The sequence below is a fragment of the Pseudochaenichthys georgianus genome, chromosome 15, assembly GCF_902827115.2.
Source record: "Pseudochaenichthys georgianus chromosome 15, fPseGeo1.2, whole genome shotgun sequence".
NCBI lineage: Eukaryota > Metazoa > Chordata > Actinopteri > Perciformes > Channichthyidae > Pseudochaenichthys > Pseudochaenichthys georgianus.
Genome location: NC_047517.1, coordinates 14,011,217 through 14,034,607, shown reverse-complemented (window position 1 = coordinate 14,034,607; position 23,391 = coordinate 14,011,217). Strand labels below are relative to the sequence as shown.

General features: G+C 41.5%; 1 protein-coding gene across 1 annotated transcript in view; it reads left to right on the top strand.

The window, feature by feature from the left end:
• Nucleotides 1–2,168: 2,168 nt before the first annotated feature.
• Nucleotides 2,169–23,391, top strand: part of vwc2 (von Willebrand factor C domain containing 2) — a 37,461-nt gene continuing 16,238 nt past the window's right edge. The window contains exons 1-3 of the mRNA XM_034101280.1: nucleotides 2,169–2,419; nucleotides 13,837–14,539; nucleotides 16,532–16,661. Coding sequence (XP_033957171.1) covers nucleotides 13,916–14,539; nucleotides 16,532–16,661 — 754 coding nt within the window. The 5' untranslated portion in view covers nucleotides 2,169–2,419; nucleotides 13,837–13,915. The remainder of the gene's footprint in view (nucleotides 2,420–13,836; nucleotides 14,540–16,531; nucleotides 16,662–23,391) is intronic.

Genomic DNA, 23,391 nt, shown 5'->3' with positions numbered 1-23,391 from the left:
ACCACTAGAAAGCTTGTTGTAAATTTGTAGGCAGGGCAGTCACATAATCCCTTTTGGAAAAGGACTGCAGTACTCTAGGGGCAGGCTAGCATCTGTTGCCTGTGGTAAAAACATTTAAAGTAAAAGTAGCAAGACAACAATATAAAAAGTCCTGCAATCAAAATGTACCTAATAGAGTAGAAAAGTATAAGTAGCAACTAGAGGTATGCAGGTACAATGATTATTTTTACTGATGCATTCATGTATAATATTGCAGGTGGCCACAGAAGAAGAGTGCTGCAGGGAAAATAAAAAGGCACATGGATTATTGCAGTAAATAGGCTCTGTCATCAACACAAGTTTATGACACTTACATATTTTCTTCAGCAGACAATATTCACAAACTATGAAATTCTGAAGCTTAAATGCAATTGCAAGAGGTACAAAGCTAACGTTGGCTATGAACAAACTACACCACTGTCGCAGAACTTTGTGTCACAACCACTAAACTAAAAGACTGTTGTTGTGATCACGTTTAGTCTTATTAAGCTACTGAGCAAACACCTCTTTTGAGGAAGGTAAGCAAAACTAATTTCACTACTGTGGTATTTGTACTGGCGGATGTTATGTTGTATGTAGAACAAAACTTTACAATCTTTTAAGCTAATGTTAACCACAGGTGTTATATCAAGTGTTTAACCAAACATCCAGTTAAACTAAATCTTCCAGACAAGGGACCCAGAGGTGCAAAAATGTTTACTTGTTTACAGATTTTAGGCTAAATGTAGCATGCTAACAGGTTAAACGAAGATGATGAGCATGGTAAATATTACGTGTTTTCACTTTAAGCATGTTAGCAGTGGCGTAACAAGGTTGTGATTGGCCCCGGTGCAAATATTGTTTCCCCCCCCCCCCCCCCCCCCCCCCATTGCCCCAAACATAAGCGCACGCTGATGCGCTCACACACGCACGTACGGACACTCTCTCTTGTCCTTTCTCTTTTGAGCGCCGCTCTTGTTTGCCGTACATTATAAATGCAAGCTATTACATTTGTTATAATGCTGCCGAACTTGCTGCTGCTAGCTACACAGTACAGTACAGGTTGATTAAACGGTTCGCTCGTCACGCAAGTATCACATGACATTAAAGGGAGCAAGGTCATTGGACAGACACATTACAAATTCATTTAGGGTGCTTGGTTACTTTGAAGACTGCGTGAACCGATCAATGCCATTGGGGCCTCTATTTCTTTTTGAAAAGAATAAATATATTAAAAAAAATATTATTATTTTTTTGCATGGGCCAGGGCCCCGGTGCGTTGCACCGGCTGCACCGTCGATAGTTACGCCACTGCATGTTAGCATGGTTATGAGCAAGTATAGCATACAGCTTTAGATAGCAACAAGCATGGCTGCACACACTTTCTCTATCTTTATCTGAAAACGACCTGCTGCTATTAAAAATGTTTAGTGAGTAAGAAGAAATATATCTCCATCTTAACTGGAGCAGAAATATAAAGTAACGTTACTCGTGTTTTCTACACCTCACAATTTGAGTAGTTTAAGTAGTTATTGAGGCCTATATACAAGTACATGGGCACATGCACGAAGTGGTATTTTGGATTCAGTGGGCTATATTAAACTTGAACTGCTATATTCCAGCAAAATACAAAATGGACCAAAGTCTTCAGTATTTCGCCTACAGACTTTTACAGACGGCTTTAAAACATTTAGACCTTAATTTTAAATGCAAAAGAAAGTATCAATGATCAATGAAATGAGGGTGTTAAGCTTCAGGAAGTCAAGTGATACTTACATCCTTTGTAATGCACCTGCATGATGTTTGATGTATTTGCTACAATTACACTTCATGTCCTTCCTTGTAAGGTGCCTTGACTCTTTCGGCGATAAATGGCCCAGCAGTGACCACACTGCGTCACGGAAACGACTTCTTAATTCCCGATAATGAAGGAAAGTCTTTAATCACAGTGTGTGTGTGAACCTGAAGCGACCTGTGAAACGTCTCTTAGGTTACTAATTGACTTTTATACCCTCATTTTAAACTGCCCCATCTAGCGGCCAACCCACCCCACCAACCGCTTTTTTCTATTAAATTATTTATTTTGTTGTCACCGTGAGAAACAAAGTGCCAGCGTAGAGCAGGGACATCACAGGCTGCCTGCGCGGCACTTGCAGCGGCGCGTCGCCTGAGACGGAGCGCTTCTACTCTCTGTGGCCATTAAAGTTGAGCGAGACACGCCGATGACCTGCGAGCATCCTCTGTGGAAACGGTGCTTTTGACTGGCTTAACGAGCGTCAGTTTCCATCTCTTCACACAGAGATCATTTGTTGCTGTCATGGCTCCGCTGTCCAACAGTCCGAAGGCTTCGTTTTAAACCCAGCGCGCATTGAAGGACACCTACAGACTCCGAGCATTACAGGTGCATTATCAATGTCGCTGTGTGTGAGGTGATGCGGCTTTTTATTTGTGCCTGGTAGTCAACTTACTTTATTGTGTTTTCTCTGGTGTGTCTTTAATTAATATTTCACTCACTCTACGAGTAAAGCCACCATGCCTGCGTGGAAATTAAACGGCATCTAGGCTGTTTTATGTAAATTAGCTTGATGTAGACCATTCACCCCTGCAGGAAAAGGCTGTTGCACCTGTGGAGGCTACATGTATCAGTGTAAGTGCACTGTATTGGTATTTTCATTTGAATTTATGACTAAGGCTTCTCAAAGAAGCATCACAGGGATTTCAGTGGCTGGCTGCACAAAGACTCCTGCCTGCTTACACATCCAGTCTACACAGCCTGGAGCCCAAACACATAATAGGCTACAACGTTGTTATCCTTTTATTAATTCATGGTGTCCAGTCAGAATAGGGGGTTGAATAATGATGTTTCCTTGATAATGTTTCTACTAGTTTTCCAATGTTTTTTGCAGATATGGACACTGAGTTAATCACCTTTTTTATAATATCCCACATTTATGATACAGAAGAGAGTCAAAAGAATGCTTTAAATCTCCATCATTATCAGTGTTAACATCATAATCCTATCTTTTAATAGAAAGCTGATTTCCTTCCTTTGTACATTTCTTGCATCGACATTTCCTGGCAGGGCTTTGTGTAAGAGCAAATTCTCACCTTGTTCCACCTCACATAATCTTAAGATCATTTGACAGCTTTGCAAGGGCTGTTGGTTTATCGCATTGCACGATCCAAGGCAAACTTTCTTCGGATTTGGGTCACTGGTAAGATTTTACAGTCAGAGGATAAAATTCAATTAGGCAGCCCTGAAGCAATCTTTACTCACTGCCAGATGGCTTAATACTCTTGGATCCTGCCTCGGTGTCCCTTATTGGTCTAATTGTATTTCCTCGTTTCACTCTGTTTATTTGTTTAAAAAAATGAGTTTTCAAACGTGGCATCATTAATTCAATACTTTCCCAGGCCCTGTCAGATCTTAGCCCACTAGCCACCGCTGTCGAATCATTTCACATCTCGTCCCCCGTGATCGGCGATGTCATAAAATTGAAGAAGACCTCAAAGTAATTGTTGCATTCGGGATGCTGAAACAGACTTAGTAGGAGTCTCAGTAATGTGCGATAAATGAAGTGCACACTGCAGCGAGGGCATATTGTCTGTCTGAGTTAATTCCAGTCCCGAGGAGATGGTTTTCCTCTCAATGACATCTAGTTTGATTTTGCAGAGAGACATCGCAGGAGTTTTATTCTCCAAGACAATATGGATGGGAGGCTTGCTTGTTTTTTAGAGGCTTGTTGTCAGACTAAAAGTGTGTACAGTACACTTAGAGAGAAATCAAAACGCTGAGGAGTGAGTGAGTCTCAAAGCAGATCATTTTCTCAGTTATCATTTTCTGTCACCGCCAGGCTTTTCAAGCAAATCAAACATGCACAATTGCTAACATTCCTGTAAAGATGGCTCACTTATATTAACACCAAACAGTAATTACAAATAACAAACATTTTAGCTCGTGAGTGTAATATTCCTGGAGATTTATTTTTGCCCTATTTATAGCATTAATGTGTGGAGCTATCAACCCCCCTGAAAGAAACCTTTCTGATTGACATAAAAGAAGAAAGCAAGATAGAGGTCACATTCATACATCTTAACCGCCACATTTTGTGTTATTGAATTGTTGCCATTACAATCTATCTGAATAATCAACCCAGTCTCATAAAAAAAAAGGTGTAATAACTACGTTGGTCCACAATGTAGGACGTAGTATTTCTACGAAAACGCCTCTGAAATTGTAAAATGACTACGTTTTTTTTCACCATTCATTCCAATGGCTGGCGTCTATGTCACGTGATCTTCACATTTCTCCGTGCATAAAAAAAAAAACATGGCCGACATTCGTTTTATTCTCGGTGGAAAATGCCTATTTTAAGGTTAGTTTGGCGATTAAAATGCCCTTTGATGTCATTTGATGCGAGAAATATGAGTTGTTATTTCAGATTATGTGTGCAGTGGATGTACATGATCTTTAGTTTGCTAGTTATTACGAAGATTACTTCAAGAAATTGTGTCTACACAACGTTTTCATTTTTACCAAGGTGGTTGCTAGGGACGCTGCTATCAATATTATTTCTGTTATGTTGTGTAACTGTTTAATGGTGTTATCTTTATTGCTACCCCCTTCCCCGTCAATGTATAGTGTTGGTCCACAGTGCAAACGTATTAGTTTAACAAAATCCGCATCTAAAATTGTGGCATAGTGTGGTGCTGAGAGATGGGAGTCGGTGGCGGGGTATCAAAGGTACAAGCTAGACTTTTATTTAGCATCTCAAAACACATGTAAACAGCTTCATGCCCGGGAAGCGAAGACCGGCGGAGACAGGAAGTCCGGCTCACTAAAATGTCCGTGCAGAACAATACCCTAACCCATAGATCCGTGGGTGAATAATGTCAATCACCACAATAGATACGTTATTTTCCCCTGTGCAATTCTCCATTTACTCAACAATAACACATAATTATCCTTGTGTTTATTTATTTGTTTGATTAATAAACACAAGTTGGAGTCCGTCAGGACCGAGGGTCGGAGCAGCTCATTTGCTTTACAGACTATTACACCCGGAAGTAAGTATTCTCTCCGCTTCGCTTGACAAACCCCGTGATAGTCCTCAAGCTCTGTGATTGGAGAGTGTGCAGAGCGTCGAACAGCACTTGAAATGGGATGGAACCACGGCAGACTGTCCAAAACTGGATTTGAACGGGTCCACCGCGTCCCCCCCTCCCCCACCCCTCCCCCAGAACTACACATGCTGGCTATTGTGTGTTTCGCAACATGTTCTCTATCTATGGCACGTCTCTACTGGGAGTTGTAGTTTTAAAAGACGTTTTCGTATTTCCCATAATAAGAAGTTACCCGTATTAAACTGTGTACATCCCTGGAGGTTTAGGGGATAGGAAACACTCAAATTTAAAACATATAATTAATAAATGGGTGAAAATGGCTTGTGCCCATTATGGGCAGCATTAATATATATACCCACATGCCAGCTAAGGTCAGAAGAGCTTTATTTAACAGCTGGTCTTATGTCTGTGACCCCTCCTGTTGTTAATTGATGAGCCTGAAACATGCACTTGTCAAGGTTCAGAGGCACATTGTGCAAATATGGCATAGCCATCGATCATCTTAAGATAAGATATACTTTATTGATCCCAAGTTGGAAACATTTGCGTTACATCAGCATGTGTATAGTTGTAAATATGCAGTGGTGTTTATTTGTAAATCATTTAGTATAATCGCACAAATTCTATGTTTTATATTTAATAATTCTGTGTTCTTTATTTATTGATTGTTCAATACCTGACAAGGCCGGAGATGAAAAACTTGGGTCACAGGTTCCTCAACAGTGCATCACAAGACATCTTTCAATATTTGTGTACCTCCACCATTAAATTGTCATATTTCTTATACTATCTACATACATCTTATAAGAGTATAATACATATGTATAATATCAGTTAAAATAAGTGCTTCAACATAGTTAACATTGCTGGAGGTATACACAAAGTCTTTCATTCAGTGCAGAACTACACCATAGTTGTGTAGGCCTATTATGATATGTCAATAAACCTTAGAAAATCTTGAAATCTTGAAAGGGATGTGCAAAATAGTCATTATATACAGTCTTTAATGAACTATTAGTAGAGAATAACGAGTAATGAATATACTTTATAGGGATCCTATTAATATCTAATAATAAAAATAATGAAATTCAATAACATGCTTTAACCACTAGGTGTCCCTTTATATCAGCTGTGCACCTTTATGGTATAAATACAGCCTCTCTACCAATTGGATCAAATATAAAAGTCAGCCGAATTAGTGTTGATACTGCAAGGAGACGCATTGTGTGAAATGAAATGTAAGATGTTGTTTAATGGCTGATATATTTATGATCCACGTCACGTTTCCAGTGTTGGCGGCAGTTCCTCATGTTTGTCCAGAAGTCTTCTCATCAGGGCTCTATAAATACAGAAATACGGCAGATATGTAATATTTAATGCAGCCGAACCGTGTATTACAATGCCGTTATGTGATGACTTTCAAAGAGAAAAGCAAGTACACTCGGAATAAAGTGTTTTCGGTCTGTTTCCGGTATTTGTTAATGACGATGTGCTGTGAGATGTGAGACTGGAATTGTACAGGGGAAAATAACGTTTCTGCACCATTTTAGATGCGGATTTTGTTAAACTAATACGTTTGCGCTGTGGACCAACACTATACTTTGACGGGGAAGGGGGTAGCAATAAAGATAACACCATTAAACAGTTACACAACATAACAGAAATAATATCGATAGCAGCGTCCCTAGCAACCACCTTGGTAACAATGAAAACGTTGTATAGACACCATTTCCTGAAGTAATCTTCGTAATAACTAGCAAACTAAAGATCATGTACATCCACTGTACACATAATCTGAAATAACAACTCATATTTTTCGCATCAAATGACATCAAAAGGCATTTTCATGGCCAAAGTAACTTTAAATAGGCATTTTCCACCGAGAATAAAACGAAGTTCGGCCATGTTTTTTTTTCTGCAGGGAGAAATGTGACATGGTGAAAAAAAACGTAGGGATCTTACAATTTCAGAGGCGTTTTTGTAGAAATACTACGTCCTACGTTGTGGACCAACGTAGTTATTACACGTTTTTTTGTGAGACTGGGTTGGAATAACAGTATCCTATTAGTCAAGGTAGAGCTAAAATGTTACTCGTGGCTCAGGTTGTGTCAAGACAGGCCTTATCCACTCTGCTGGGTAATGAATAGAACAATCATTTATGAGTCATAAATCAATGGGATGGTGAGCATCATTGAACCATGAACTAACAGCCAGGATGACTCTGCTTGATTAATCATTGGTGCTGCACCTCAGTGGTCAGATAGGGTATGTTCAATAACCAGAGATGTAAACAGGACACAACTGGTCCCTGACGGAGGGAATTATGTCTACAGTGACCACAATGACTGAACCGGCTCCCGCTGGCAAACACCGAGGCTAATACTGAGTTCATTCTCACTAGTGCAGCAAGCCAGGGCAATATTTAAATGTCAGTTAGAAATGGAAATATCGTCAAAGCTGAAGAGTAATAGCACAAAACCTGTCAGCAATTTGAAATGCACGGCATCCCTTATTAGCCATTTAAGGTAGATCATTATATTTGTTCCTCTTGCAGGGTTGAATCCCAAGGTAACATATGGAGTAATTGCTGTTTACTGTGTGCAGAACATCCAGCTGTACAGCGCTGTAAAGCCAGCATAAGGGATATTTGAGGAAAAAGGAGAAATACATTTAAATGTTTGGCAGAGTCAGGTCATATTCTGATGATTGTCTTGTCACTTTGACAGCTGATGTGATTACCTCTGCCTATAAACTGGAACTGGATTTTGTGCCAGTGCTCATGCAGGTTTAACATCCCGCGTATAGCTACAGACAGGGATGGTGCCCTATATTATATCTGAAATGACAACATTGCCTGGAGAGAAGGATCTGATATTAACACGTGTGTTTTGGTGGAATTGGCTTTCTCTTCGTTCTTTCGGGTGGAAAGATATTAATAATTCCTTTTTTTATTATTTAAATGTATTTTTCAAACACAATATAGAACTCTCCCCCATTTCTAGAAATTGGTTTGCACACTTGATGAAAGTGCAACGTAAGAAAATGAGCAGAAAGCATTATTATGTCACAGAACATTTTTGTATTTTATTTATTAATGTTAATTGGGCTATGTATGAATAAATATAGAGGTGGAAGAAGTATTCAGATTATTTACTTAAGTAGCAGTAATAAAGTGTAAAATACTCTGTTACAAGTCTGGCATGAAAACTATTTACTTAAGTATTATTATCAAAATGTACATTATATATATATTTTCCAAAATGAAAATTATTCATTATGCAATATGGCCCATTTAAACACCATGTATCACATTTTGTATTATACTTATTGATGCATTAATGTGTTCATCACTTCATTGCTTACTACTTGGTGGCTTAACCTTTAATAATAAATAATAGTGTATTAGTTGATTTATATTTTGTATCAATAACATAAATCTGCCAAAATGTTTGCCAACAAAGTGTATTGGAGTATAAGCATATAGTAGCATGAAATTAAAATGCTCAAGTAAAGTGCAAGTACCTAAATGTACTTAGTTACATTCCCCCACTGAACAGATATTCCCTTGTTTCAATAAATCATTCATAGACAAAGAAACAAACAGTATGATATCCTGTCTGTTAGTCCTTTTCTCAACAAACTTATAAAAACATAAACACCAACACACATTCAGTGCATTAGAAAGGACTGTCAACTCCCGGCACAAATATAGAGCAGCTAGAAATCTATTGTCTTTAAGGGTGTTTTACAGCAGGAACCTCTAAGACCCCAAACAGTTACATTGTGTCTTTATACAAAAATCATGCTAAAAGCAAAAGTTGTACAATCAGGAAAAGTCACCAGTGATTGGGCGATAAGAGTAGCGACTTGGTTCGGAAACTGGAAAGTCGCCAGTCCCAGGACAACCTAGTGCCTATGAGCAAGGCACCATCCCATACACTGCTCTCTGCTGTACATAATAGCTGCCAATTGTCCCCAATACCATACATTTCTCTGTGGGATGAATAAAGGCTTTCTGATAAAACATTCCGAATGATGTTGTTGGCTGTTATCGACCTGAAACCCCAGACAGAATTGTAAATCTAACATTGAGTTTTGGTGATGCAATTTTGAATTTCATGGAAACAATAGGAGCTTTCTCAGAGTTTCCAGCGTTGAACTTCCTGCTGTTTCACCTCGGCTTGAGGTTTGAACAAAAAATGTTCACATCTCTGGTCCAAGTGCTGACTGCCCGCAGCTGGCAAGCTCAACGAAGGATTATAAACTCATTTCGTAAAACTGTTCTATCACTTGATCATTAACATGCGAGGATACGAGCACAGATGTTTCAGCAGTACAAATATTTAAGGGCTGTGATTTACCCCAGGGGCATGTAGTTTATTTGCCAGTTCTCTAACACACACATACAGAACATCGTTCCTCTCAGCTCTTCTGCTTGTATCATTAATTATTCATCAATGAAAGAAACAACATTAGATTACCATGTAGCACAACAGCAGCACTAAGTGGAGGTCTTGCTTTTTACTGAATATATCATAACGTTTGTTTAACCCCGGGAGGCTTTCTGTTAAAAACTAAAACTGTTTGTGTATAAGTCATTAAAGTGCTACATGTTGTTGCAATTTAAATCAACAACAACTAGACTGAATTTATTAATCGTTCTAATGTATATTTCTTTTTTAATTGGCCCCTTTTCGGCTGGACTCACATGCCACTTCATGTCACTAATGCCGTGGGCCATGCAGAGTCCTTTCAGTTGCAGAACAAATAGGAGAACCACATGACCACAGTTCTGTGGGGTAATGGAAAATGTGACAGTTCTTCAAGACAAAAATATACAGCTAATTGTTTGTTTTCCAGAGATAATTGTTTGGAGCTCACAAGTGTTAATTGAAGTGTTTTTTTCCCACTTGCTGAGCTGATTTTCTTTTGCTCTGAAGTGGGTGTTCAAAATGTGTGAGAAGTGTGAACAAACTCAGTGATGTTGGCTTACATAAACTTTGGTATGTTCATAATGATGGACATTTGCGTCACACTTGTGCAGAGTTTATGATTGTTTTGTGAAAACAGTGTTTCTACATCAGGTTATGATACTAAAAGAGACTTTATAAACCCATGCTTGCAGTTAATCCCATATTATGTGCCCATTACACTCAAATTAATACTCATAAGTTGTTTGATAGCCCATAGCTCAAGCTTCTGCCATATGCTGCAGAAATGTGTAGATACTGCGTTGTATCTTAGTGTCAGTTCGTAGTTGTGTATTTCTTACAGCCAGCTTGGCAAGTATTCAAGATAGAGCAGTGAAGCAAACAAAGTGAATTCTCTGCAGGGCTGTAGGGCAAAGATAGATCCATGACCTTTAACGTAATGGCTTATATGCAAAGCTATTAATGTGAGAAGGTTTGCAATCACTTGAACCTGAGGAGTGGTCAGAAAAAGTATACACATGACGCCTTGGAAATGTTTGTCAGTAGGTAGCCTACTTTACTTAAAAGGACATATTTGTGTTTCATTCTGGGCACAAGTCCACTGAATTAAAAAGACATTCAGAAATGATGAGATATATATACAAAAATAGCATAATGATGTTAAATGTAGTTGTAGCACAATTTCATCTGCAAGAAAAAATGAATATTAAAGCACTCTGCACTTTCTATATATTTGTCTCACTGTCAACAAATGCCATGAAAAGACCCAAACCATCAAGGTCTGCGTCTCACTGCTCTTCAATTTCTCTACGCTGTGTGTGGCACTCAGCCCAGAGCCCATTAATAACTGCTCAATGATAACAAATATAGTAGTTTCCATTCTCAAGAAGGCTCTTTATTTCCCTCAATCAGCAGACACAGTAGTTTTTAGAATAAGTAACTGAGGCAGAATTAAAGAGTGCATTTGTAGAGGACTATTTTCAACCATGGATTAATACACATTTACCGCTGAAGTTATTATTTACAGCAGAAGAGAAAAATATTATATTGTATGTGTGTCACTGAGTGCAGCCTAAGTTACAGCTTATTACTGTCAGTAAGGAAAAATATGGCACGGTCAGTAGGCTACAACTGTTAGCTCTCCCTTTGACTTAGTAAGATCAAGCACAAGGAGATAGTTAAGCTAATGCTTGTTTGCTTAGCATGTTTTATGTCCAAATTAGCCCCTTAATAAGAATTCCATCCCTTGTACTAAGGCAAGAGTTGCAAAGAAGATGTTCCCACAGGAGACCTTTTAATATGAATTTGACACGTATGTGCTAAGCGCTAAGCAAAAAACTTAGAGTCATAAGATGGAGCAGTTACACCATTGTTTTGACCACCATTCGTTGACAGATGGGAGTGTTAATCGAACATAGTAGAGGCTCAAAATCATCATATGTAAATAGGTTACTGGGTTATTGGATAATTTACTCTTGAAATGTGCGGCAAACGGTGGTAGAGAGAACAGAGGCCCTGTTTGTGTTGATCTACTGCATAGCCAAGCAGGATTGGTTGGAAAGAAGTTACGTGAGAAGGCAGATGGGTAAACTTGATCTATAATTAATCCAGATATTACAGCAGAGACTAAAACCAACTACTTAGGGTAGCTTAAGTGTGGGAAATATTCAAATGATTGTACATTGTATTGTATTGTATGGCATTTTACAGCATGTGCATTGCTAATTGACAAAGGGCATAATTATGGTTCACCTCCAATAATTATCCTACATCTGGCAATAATAATAATAATAATACATTTATTTTGGGGGGCGCCTTTCAAAACACCCAAGGACACCTTACAGGGTTACAGATTTACAATTTACATTTACAATTATACTTTACAAATTAAAACAGTCGATTTAGTGAAGTATCAGCCGGGGTAAGACAAGACAAACAACAGGAAATTGACTACAAAAGGACACAGATACTGATTCAATTCACTATTGAGGATACATGAAGAAACTGTATGGCTTATCAATGTGTTTTTTAACATCAGTGGACACTGTATGGATCACAGGAATTTAGCTTAACCAGTCTTCTGATACACTTGTTAGTGTGATCCATTTGTGGCTGGTTTTGATGTTTTCATGGGATTTGTCAGCAGTGGGAGAAATATAGTTCCGTCGGTAGCCTGGGCCTTAGATTCGGTGGTGCTGTGGCTAGTTTTCGCCCAGTTGACAACCAGCCTGAGGGCCTTGCAGCAGCAGCAGCAGCAGCAGCAGCAGCAGCTTCAGTGTGACAGCCAGTAACAGCTGTTAAGGTGGAGAGGTGAGGCTGAGAAAAGCTAAATGAGGTCCTTTTACTAATGAGGCATGGGCTTATCTCTCTATCTCTCTCTCTCTCTCTCTCTCTCTCTCTCTCTGTCTCTCACGTTCTCCCTCACTCTCTCTCTCTCTCTCTCTCTCTCTCTCTCTGTCTCTCACTTTCTCCCTCTCTCTCTCTCTGTCTCTCACTTTCTCCCTCTCTCAGCTGCAGCAGCATTATCGGTATGCACCTCGTTCTGCTTCCCCTGCTTTCCACAGCAGTTCCAAGGATTCTGCCTCAAACATAGCAATTCAGCTAAAACACAACACAAACAGCATGCCGGTGTGCCAGCAGTCCATTTGAGCTCACTCTATCCTCAGAATAGATCAGAATTCATGAATAACAAATTGCATGACTTTAAACATATAGCAAGTGTTTGGCTGCGTAGTTGGAACTGGATAGAATTAATGCGGGCGGTGTCCCCAGCATTATCTCCACTCTGTATTAACACACCTTATTTGTTCACGGCTAATTTAATGCTAAGTTGCTTTTCCCCTCCTGTTTAGGGCTCCCAATTTCTCAGTCTGAAATTGAGTTTGACAAATGAATCAATATGGTGAACTATTCTTAATCAAGCTCGTGCAGGACTTTACAGTTCATTGTTGAGTCAGTCAATACGGGGTAATCTCGCCTTCCCTCAAAATAAGCTATATGTCAACAGGACTGCATCCCTTTAAACGCGGCTCAGAGATGACACTGAGCAGTTGGTGAGAAGTAAATGAATGCAAGTAGGCCACCGAACGCAGCAAAGCATCATACTGTAGCAGGCACTGGATTTTCAAGACGTCGCAGAAAAATCAAGTTAAGCAAGAGACACACAACAAACACAGTGACTGCAGCTTTTTAAAATGTGCAGTCTCTGCAACGTCTGCAGTTGATCCAGGGTTTCACTCGACTTGAGCTGATGTTTATTGACTCCATGCAATTCTGAAAACTTTAAAGAAAGTGACGCGCTTTTATTTTGATAATGCAATGGGTACTTCTGTCAGCAAGATTCTTCTTTCCAATCAATATATTTCTGCTTTTGTACAGTTGACTGTGATTCATTTTTCTTAAAAAGCAGACATTGATCCCGATGCTTTGTTCCATGAGAGGAGCACAGGCTTAAGAGTGTTGGATTCAGGTCTTTCTTTGGCCATTTTGCCTCTTACTCTGTCACTGCTGCTGTGATTGATGCAGGGGAGTGTTACAGTATGAAGCAGTATTGATTTCCGAACACAGCCCTATGAATGCTCCCTGTCCTGATGATCCAATCCACTGATCCTACAGGCTTGCATCACACTCAGCGGGAGTCGGGCTCTGATGTAGTCTGAATGTATTTCACTGTTGTAGAATCTAAATGAAACAGAGCCCACACCTGGGATGAGAAGTGACAGAACGCTGAGCGCATAACCCCAGTTTAATTTTCTCTTTCCAGATGGACTGGCTCACACCTGAGATGTGAAGCGTGTTATGTGAGCCAAGGTGTTTTCCCACCTCGCTGGTGGTGGGGAGAGATGTTGCACTCCGTTGTCATGACAGCAGAAGTTCTCTTTGTTCTGGGGTTCCTGATGTGTGGCATCCAGTGTAATCCTATAGCGGCGAGCCGAGAACGTCTGGAAAAAGTGTTGACTCAAGCTAGGCAGGACAAACCTCAGGACGAGCAGACCCCCGAGGAGCCGCTTGTATACGACGCCCAGAAACAGATCAATGCTTTGGGCCCCAACAGGACTGCCCTCAGGGCGAACCCCGGCTCCCAGTCACAAGGATCTAAGGGCGGGAAGCCCCTGGAGCTGTGGACAGAGCAGGACAGCCTGAACGAAATAGACGAGGGCCCCACAAGCGATGTCACCCTCTCTTTGGACTCCATCGACGAGTACGCCTACCCAGACTACCGGGGGAAAGGCTGCATGGACGAGAGCGGCTTCATGTTTGCCATTGGTGAGCAGTTCACCCCAGGCCCTTCCACGTGCCCCTGCCTCTGCACGGACGAGGGTCCTATGTGCGCCAAGCCAGAATGTCCCAAGGTTCACCCTCGCTGCATTAAAGTGGACACTAGCCAATGCTGCCCGCTGTGCAAGGAGAAAAAAAACTACTGTGAGTTTCGGGAGAAGATCTACGCCTCGCTGCAGGAATTTAAGGTGAGACAATTAACTGCATTCACTCTTTTTTTTGACGTGCGGAAACTTGAAACAAGTGCTGACGGAACACTCTGTTCAATGTAGTTTATCACAGGCAATACACAGAGAGGAGTTACCTTGCCTCACAGCATGCGAGCGAGCAGGCAGGCAGCTTTATAATGGCAAAGGTCAGCACTTGTTGTTTTTTTCCCTCACACAGCGCCTGAATATATCCGCAGGCTGAATTTAGCATTGTATGTTTCTATATTCACTTTGTTGCAAACACCTGACACAGTTACAGTAATGTTACAAGTCTGTGTGTGGGTGCTTGTGAAGAGACACAGAGATACACCAGCAAGATCTTTTTAGTGTTCTATCTTCTGACAACTCTTTGAAAGGCTCGACTCAGGATTGCACCACAGTGCTGGTGTTACGTCTGCGATTAGCGGTGCCTAATGCCTCTCTTTCTGTTGTGAAGCGTCTCAGCGGGGGGTTAAGGCTAGGGATTTTCCTCCAACTAACGGGCTGCGTTACCACCAGCTCAATGTCAGGTTTCTGCTGAGGGAAAGTCACAGAAAGCTCTACTTTCACAAGAGTCATACGTCAGCCTTTGTGCTGTGGGATGGGGAGGTGGAGGTGGGGTAGCTTTGAAACTAAGCAACAGTCAGGTTTTTTTTATAGTTGATTGCTAAGTTCTTGCGTATTGTACTAAATGCTGCCTCATTCCATTTTTCACAGTGGAGTGCCATGCGGAGGCGCAGGCCTCTGCAATCTATGGCAACGCTGGCTGAATTAACCTTTGCTCTCTGGTTAAGATTAAAGGTGTATGCTTTATACGAGCGGCTGCTAAATGAAGCCTTCCATAGGGAGTGTGTTCTTAAAACAAAAAGGTATACTAGCCGCTTTTGACCCGCATTTGTTCTATTTCCAGACTGTAAGGGAAACTTCTGTGTAGCAATGCAGTGGGAGTCAGCGACTCAGGAAGGAGACACGGTAGAGCAGGAGCTTTGATGTCAAACACTGGAGGTTTATTTGGAGTTACGGCCGGAGGATTCACATCACAAGTCACAGCAGTCACGGTCTGACTGCACGGGTGGTTGCCACGTCAATTCTGGAGAACCTCTCTCTCGTTAGCCCATTTAACTGGTTTCACAGAGTAATCAACATATTTTGATAAGATAGTTTAACCAGTTGGGCACACTGAGTCACTTGCGTCCGTCACTTATGGCCTCGAAGATGTCATACCTTGGAGTCCACAAACAACAAAGAAGGAAGTGTCCCAGTGCACCCACAACAACAGACCATCTGTGTCCTTGTGTTGACCGGTCACAGAATGGGACCAATAACATTATGGCTCAAGCAGCCTATGTCCTTAAAGGAGATAAACAGACGTCATCTAGGAGTCTAGGTCAATACTTTCCCTAACACAGACATACAGGACAGTTGAAGAACCCTTACCGGAATTACTGTTTCTGTTCACGCACCAAGAAAATTGGAAGCATATTTCTTTTGTTTCCCCATTACTATTGATTTCTCTATATATACCCTGATTGGATAGTGCAGTTCAATTCTCGACTTGGCTCTATTCAGAACGAGGCATTCATTGGCCATGAAGGATGAGACTTTCCTATAGCTTTGTGACATGCTGTATTAACAAGCCAGACAGGCAGGAATGTGTGTGTGTGTGTGTGTGTGTGTGTGTGTGTGTGTGTGTGTGTGTGTGTGTGTGTGTGTGTGTGTGTGTGTGTGTGTGTGTGTGTGTGTGTGTGTGTGTGTATGTGTGTGTGTGTGTGTGTGTGTGTGTGTGTGTGTGTGTGTGTGTGCGTGCGTGCGTGCGTGCCTACGTACGTGTGTCAGGGAGACAGAGCTAGTAGAAGCAGTGAGACACAGAGACAAACAAAAGAGCCGGAGAAAAAGATAAGGAGAATTTAATTAAGGCTCACACACACTGTTGTCTGTCTGCCTGTGTATTTGTGTATTTATGAGGGTTTTAATTACTATTTCTCTATGCAGGTGTCTCCATGTGAGAAGTGCCGATGTGAGCCAAGCGGGGAGGTGCTATGCTCGGTGGCAGCCTGCCCTCAGACGGAGTGTGTGGACCCGGAGTACGAGCCGGAACAGTGCTGTCCCATCTGCAAGACTGGTGAGCATGGAGAGCAGGGGCGGCGGGTACTGTAGGCTCGGGAAGGCTAAGCCTTCCCAAATATTTGTGTCACTGCATCCTAATAAAATAAAAATATAATGTATAATGTTTGTGTCTTTGACATTAGCGCTGCTATGCAGCACCAGTAAACTGTACTACGAAGCTAGTTCAACAGACCCTGGATATGTTTGAGTTATCTTAACTAACCCTAACAAACGAGATCTCGCTAAGCTGGTTATCAACTTGGTGAATCAAGCCAGGGTTTCTTTCTCCAGCTGAGAGCGCGTTCACAGGGTTAGCTACATTTGACCAATCACAAACAGGGAAAAGTGTGCCTACTGACAGCGCAGCGTCATACTTCATTAATGAAAAGTAAACTAATATTAGACAAATATGTACTTTAAACATCCATGATTTAAGCATATAATCCAGGATACAAGCCACAGAGTTGCACCTGCAAGGTGAATACAGAACAACTGGTTAAAAAATAAATAAACTACCGAGTGTTTGAAAGCGTACAACAGTTTTATGATATCACTGCCCCATCTAAGACACGAGTGGATCTGACTTTAATTACATTTGAGTTGAGTGTTTCATCAACTTAATGTGTTGCTTAAAATAATACGTCTGCATACAGTATGTGACACTGTGAGTGTTGCACGGCCAGATACGGCTCGAGAAGCTGACTCAGATAAGGAAATAGGCTATATTATGATATTATATGATCGATGATCTGATTGATGATGTGATATGAATGATAAGTGCGACACGTCGGCGTCTTCTCTGCATATGGCAGTTTAAACTGTATTTCCTTTATCCTGTAATATGACTTGATAGATTTAAACTCCGTACACTGAGCTCTGATTGGTCAGCAGGCGGTGCTTTCACTGAGTTGATCTCATTTCTATAGACGCCGGAGGCGGGCAGCGTCAGGTAAAAAAAAGTTATTTAGCCTTACCAAACCTGAGCCTCACGCGCCGCCTATGATGGAGAGCGTTTCTTCCAACAACACTGCAGTGAATGCTTTATTCCAGTAAAGTAACCAGTGTGCTAGCGGGGGCTGCTGAGTAGCTCTACTCAGAGAAAACTAATGTCAAATGTGTTTTGCTCAGGGGCACCTCAACAGGAGTGATAAGGGGGAAGTAGTCGTGATTTTTGCTGACGCGAAGCATGCACTATGCTGCACTGCAGTGTTTGCAGGGTCGTGCCATAACAGATTGCGTAATATTAATGATTTTTGTGTCACACCCACAAAATAATACATGTTTTTGTGTAAAACATTTTGACATAATTTCTTATAATTACTCAGTTTATCTGATGGAGTCAGTATGTTCCAAATCCCTCCCACTGTCTGGTACACATATGTGTGGTCCGTTTGCTTTTTTCGCTGCTCGGGTTGTAAGTTTATGATCCTGTTGGTTTGAAAGCTTTGGCCTGTCTTTGGCTCAGAGTCGATTATCTGAAGTTGTTTCGGATGATTCCAGACAGCATGTCCTAGATTATGTCCCCTTGTTTGCTTGGTGTGACTCTAATGCAACATGGCAATGTCAGCAACATTGCTTCCTTCAGCAAAAAGAATGATGACTTGCGATATGTATCTCTGAGGTGGAATCTTAAAGTGGCACGGGCTGTACCGTAAACAAGAGCAAGCACTCTGCATAAAGACTTAATCCCTGGGATAAAGACAAGCTGCCTACAGTACGTTCCACATTTAAAAAATTCAATAAAGAAGACTGAGCGTTTACACATTAAGTATTGAACACAAGAGAATAATAAAAAAAAAAAAACGAGTTTTCCTCAAAAGAGACAAAATATATAAAGACGACAATTAAGCTAGAAGAAAACAAATAGACCACAAAACGCCTTGATCAGCATGTACCACCAACTAAGAATATCACATTAGGATAATTCCTTTATCACTGTAGATATAAGCATTGGCTTGTAATGAACTTTTGAATAATTAAGTAAATGTTACACCCTTTTCACCCCGGTTACACGTTTCATTTGGCCTGTACGATGGGCGCTGTAAGTGGTTAAAATGGGGGATGTTGGCTTATCTGGCGCCCGCAGCTCACAGCCAATGTGTGAGTGAGCGAGGGAGAGAGGGAGGGTGCACCGCCCGGTACCGGCGCTGTTGTTATTAGAATTTGGTGCTAGCTGCTCTAACGGATATAAGAAGAAGATGTTTCTACAATAATGTGGAGGGAGAGTCCTCTCCAGTCAGACTGAGGCTGATAACTACAGCTCAGTGAGGTAAAGGACTCTTGAGTGTTTAGACAGTTCACTTTAGTCTAAGTTCAAACGGTTTGGTCACAATTGATGTAAACACATATTTCCAAGGCACTCCTTTATAATTATTGGGATAAACAGGTTTGAAATCATTCCAATGTATACTATAGGACAGTAAACCAAAAATATCCTTTAAAACTGGAGAGATTAAAAAAATGCATGAATAAATAATACATGTTAAGGTAAAATAAGATATGAATGAACAAAACAAATAAAAAAAGTTACATTCATTTGTTATTGGCTATGGTAGGTTACTGGTTATTATATTACATTACATTGCATTTAGCTGACGCTTTTATCCAAAGCGACTTACAATAAGTGCGTTCGACCAACAAAATACAAACTTGAAGAAAACAGAATCATATAAGTACATCAGGCTTCATAGAGCAAAAACATTTCAAGTGCTACTCAACTGGCTTTAGATAAGCCAGCCCTTTATTAGTATATAAGTGCTTTGTTAATAGTTCTATCGCTCGAAGTGGAGTCGAAAGAGATGAGTTTTCAGTCTGCGCCGGAAGGTTATGTTCACATACTTATTTGATTACATCCACTTGTCTAAGATGACAACAGAGACTTTCGACCCAAACCCAGCTGTTGACTTGTGGATGCAAGCAGCTAATAGCAGACTCAACCAGAGAGAAAGAAGTAGGCCTACATCATCAGCTACCATGTCTGACAGAGAGGAAGACAGTGAGGAGAACAGTCAGGAGGTTAGTGATGACGGCTTGTAGGATTACTGGTCGTGCTAATGTTGTCTTGTGTTCACCTCTGCATGTGTGTTCAGTGCCGTGTGTATGGCAAATAAAGTCAAGACCCCCTCAAAAGTTACGGTTTATTTAATTGTAAGGATGAGCACCAAGCAACATCTCCAGGTGCCCCATTAGGCGCATTCACACCGCAGTACTTTTCCCACAAAGGTTCATGAGAACTTAGTTCATGAGAACTCTTTAGTTCGCATGAACTAAGTACAGATCGTGTTCACACCGGAATGAGTCCCTGGGGGTGGATTAGGCAAATGAAGCCGCTGACGTCACTTGCTCTTCTTCTGCTTTGGGTTTACTGGCAGGCCGCAAACCACTTCACGGCGTATACTGCCGCCCAAAGTCCCCGGCCGGAAGTCCCCGGGGAGGAAAAGACTGGCTTCAGCTGCTGGGACTCCCAGCAGCTTCTACTAAAGCCTTCCGAGTAAATCGCCAGAACGCCGACACCTCCTCATCTCCACCGCTCCCATGTTTTATTTTGTGTTGCCATAAGTTAGTCTCTCTGCGTTTCTGCGCTGGGCTAATGCTAATGCTAATAATGCTAATGCGAGGATAATAAAATGGCGGCTTCACAAAACTTTTTGGGAGTTTTACGGGGGGTGGTTTGCAATCCGCCCAGCCAATCAGAAATATAGCTCTTTTCTCACAAGAGAGCCGCACGAAAGTCCCTGCTCTCTTGCAGGGACTTTCGTGGGGGTAAAAAGGTTCTCACAAACTAATTTTAGTACCGGCTCTTTTTGGTGTGAACGCGACAAAAGAGTTCTCATGAACTAAGTTCTCATGAACCTTTGTGGGAAAAGTACTGCGGTGTGATTAGCCGCATTCACATCGCAGGACTTTCCCTGGTACTTTGGTTCTTTAGTTCCATTAGTACCAATAATGTTGCGTTCACACCGCCGGGACTACTCAGTGCCGGGAACTCTTTTGGAACTCTTTTGGCCCTTTTCAGTCCCTGCTAGAGAGGTGGTACGAACCTGGTGATAAAAGAGTGCCAATTTCTATTCTATTTCTATTGGCTGGGCGAATTGCAAACCACGCCCCGTTAGACTCTTTTTTGTTAGGCAGCCATTTTTTTCCTCACTACAAAACCACATCCACACCTGAGCGAGTAGGCTTTTTGTACTTTAAAGCAGTTATGACCACACGTACTGCAACACCGGAGCGGTGGAATGATGAGGAAGTGTCGGCGCTTCTGGCAATTTACTCTGAGGACAGGATGCAGCAGCTTCTACAGAAAGCAGTTCCCAACTCCAAATGTTTTAAGCAATGTTCGCAAAAGCTACTTGAGCTGGGAATCGTGCACAGTGCACACGGATGCCGGGTAAAAATAAAGAAACTCAGGCAGGACTATAAAAAAATTAAAGACCACAATAATAAAAGTGGTAACGATAGAAAGACCAGTAAATGGTACGAGCGCTTGGATGATCTGCTCGGCCAGAGACCCTTTTTAACCGCCTTCGATTCCGAACCAGCATTGCACTTACAGCATCCGACGAGTGGGTCAAATCCCTAGTTGGCTGCAATAACCCAGTAACAAAGCTGTATAACATGAGCACAAAGACAACAAGCTCATTGAACTCCATCATGTCTGAGGTCGGAAAGTAAACAAACCCTTCATACAGCGGGTGGGCTTTATACCCCCTCCCCGTGTAGTTCTTCTTCTCTCGTTTTTTGTTGTACTCACCGTGAAGTGGTTTTGCGGCCTGCCAGTAAACCAAGAGAAGAAGAAGACGAAGTGACGTCAGCGTAATCTTGCCTCAGGGAAAGTACTGCGGTGTGTATTGCGATTGGCACTAGCCCCCTGGCGGATTCAGTGCCGTGGTACTTTAGTGCCGGCACTAAAGTACCGCAAGTCCTGCGGTGTGAAAGCGGCTAATGCGCCTTTTGAGAACCAGGGCAAAAAAGTTATGTGCACCCCTGTCTATATTACAGCCTCTCCAGTGACATAACATGCACATAACAGCCTCACTCTATTAATATGTGCCTGTTGTAATCTTTGGGAATACATGATGGTTCTTTGTTCCCATTTTTTTTTTTGCTGTTCACCCACTTTTTAGATATGCACATATTGATCATTCTGACAGTGCTTTGTGTAACGTTTGGGCAGCGCTCTATATTTCCCTCCTAGCCGGTGGATTCCCTGGTTTCCATTCGAAGGCTACATCAGTTGGTGGGGGGGCCGATGTAGACACAATACAATATGTGCATACAGTAGATGTGGCAGAATAGGAGAGCATGCATCTGAATTTAAGAGTCCCACAAAATCCATGGGTTCATTCAGTCGATACGGATTTTCAGTTTTAGGATGGCATCAGCCCCCTATTAGCATAAGATTACCACACATTACCATTGGATACACAGAGCTCACTGTGTTTAAGACACCAGGTTACCTGAGCACAACTAATACTGTCACAGTCTGAATAAGAAATGCTTTCTCAGTCAAAGTGGCGCTGCACTCATTTTACACATTGAGACCAGTTTACTCATCACTAGGAGTATTACTCAGCCTGTGAACCTGTTGTATAATTTGTGGTGTGGCTCTGGAGGAGCTTACTGAACCTGCACTATAAACAGTAGGAGTGAAATATGTGGGCTTTAAAACCAGGCAGATAGTGTTTCATTCAGTTGTGAGGTGGATCTGAAAGTATTGTAACACCTACTGTAGATTTCAGTGTTTCTTTTCAAATATATCCTCAATGTTCCTCAACACAGGAGTCTCAGGAGTGATTTAACCAGAAGGCAATGTGAGGGAGGGGATTTCATCTGCCTTATTAGCAAAATGTATGCCCCTTGTTAACCTGCCGGTCCTCTCTTCATCTCCCCAGCAGAGAGAGTGCATGCGCAGAGGGGATGTTTCGTTAAAATGTTAGTATAGGATGTCCATGATCCTTTATCTGACTGCTGTAAGAATGTCCTCGACCATGGCTTTGAAACAGCCTGGACGTGCTGTGCATGAATAAATCCGTGTAGAGACCCGTCTTTTTTTAATTCTCTCCTTGGATCTAGAAATATTGTCTACTGGATTGAACTGTATCTTTATTTTATAGCCCTCAGTAGGAATTATTACATGTTTGTTTCTAATTGTTACGATTGGGTGAAGCAGGTAGGACTCAAATGCAGAATAACGAAAAGCGAGCTTTATTAAATAATATAAAGCTGTGGCAAAACAAGGCAGTATCCAAAACCAACGAGCAGCACAAGGAACACAGACCGTGGAATAACATGGAGGGGAAACAATGAACCGACATGGAACACAGGGGAAGACTAAATACACAGAAGGGTAATCACAGAACAAGACACAGCTGGGCAGGGGAGGAGAAACACAAGGACAACAGGTGAACACAATCGGGTAATCAGGGAGGGAAACAGACAGAAAGCAGACAGGCAGGAAACGGGGGTGAACACTTAACACAATAAGACAGGAAACCCAAAGACAAGAAAAACACCAACACAGACAAAACTACAAACGTGACATAACATGAGAATCGTGACACTAATGCTCAGTTTGTTGAGGCGGATTGCTCTAAATACTACAATACCCATGAGCCTTGTTCCCTTTTGCTGCGTAGAAATAACCAGTTAGAGGTTTGTTGTTAAATGTAATAACAAAACGTGGCACTGTAGTTGCTGAAATAATTCAAATAATATGGCCACTGAACTGAAAAGTAAATACATTTAAG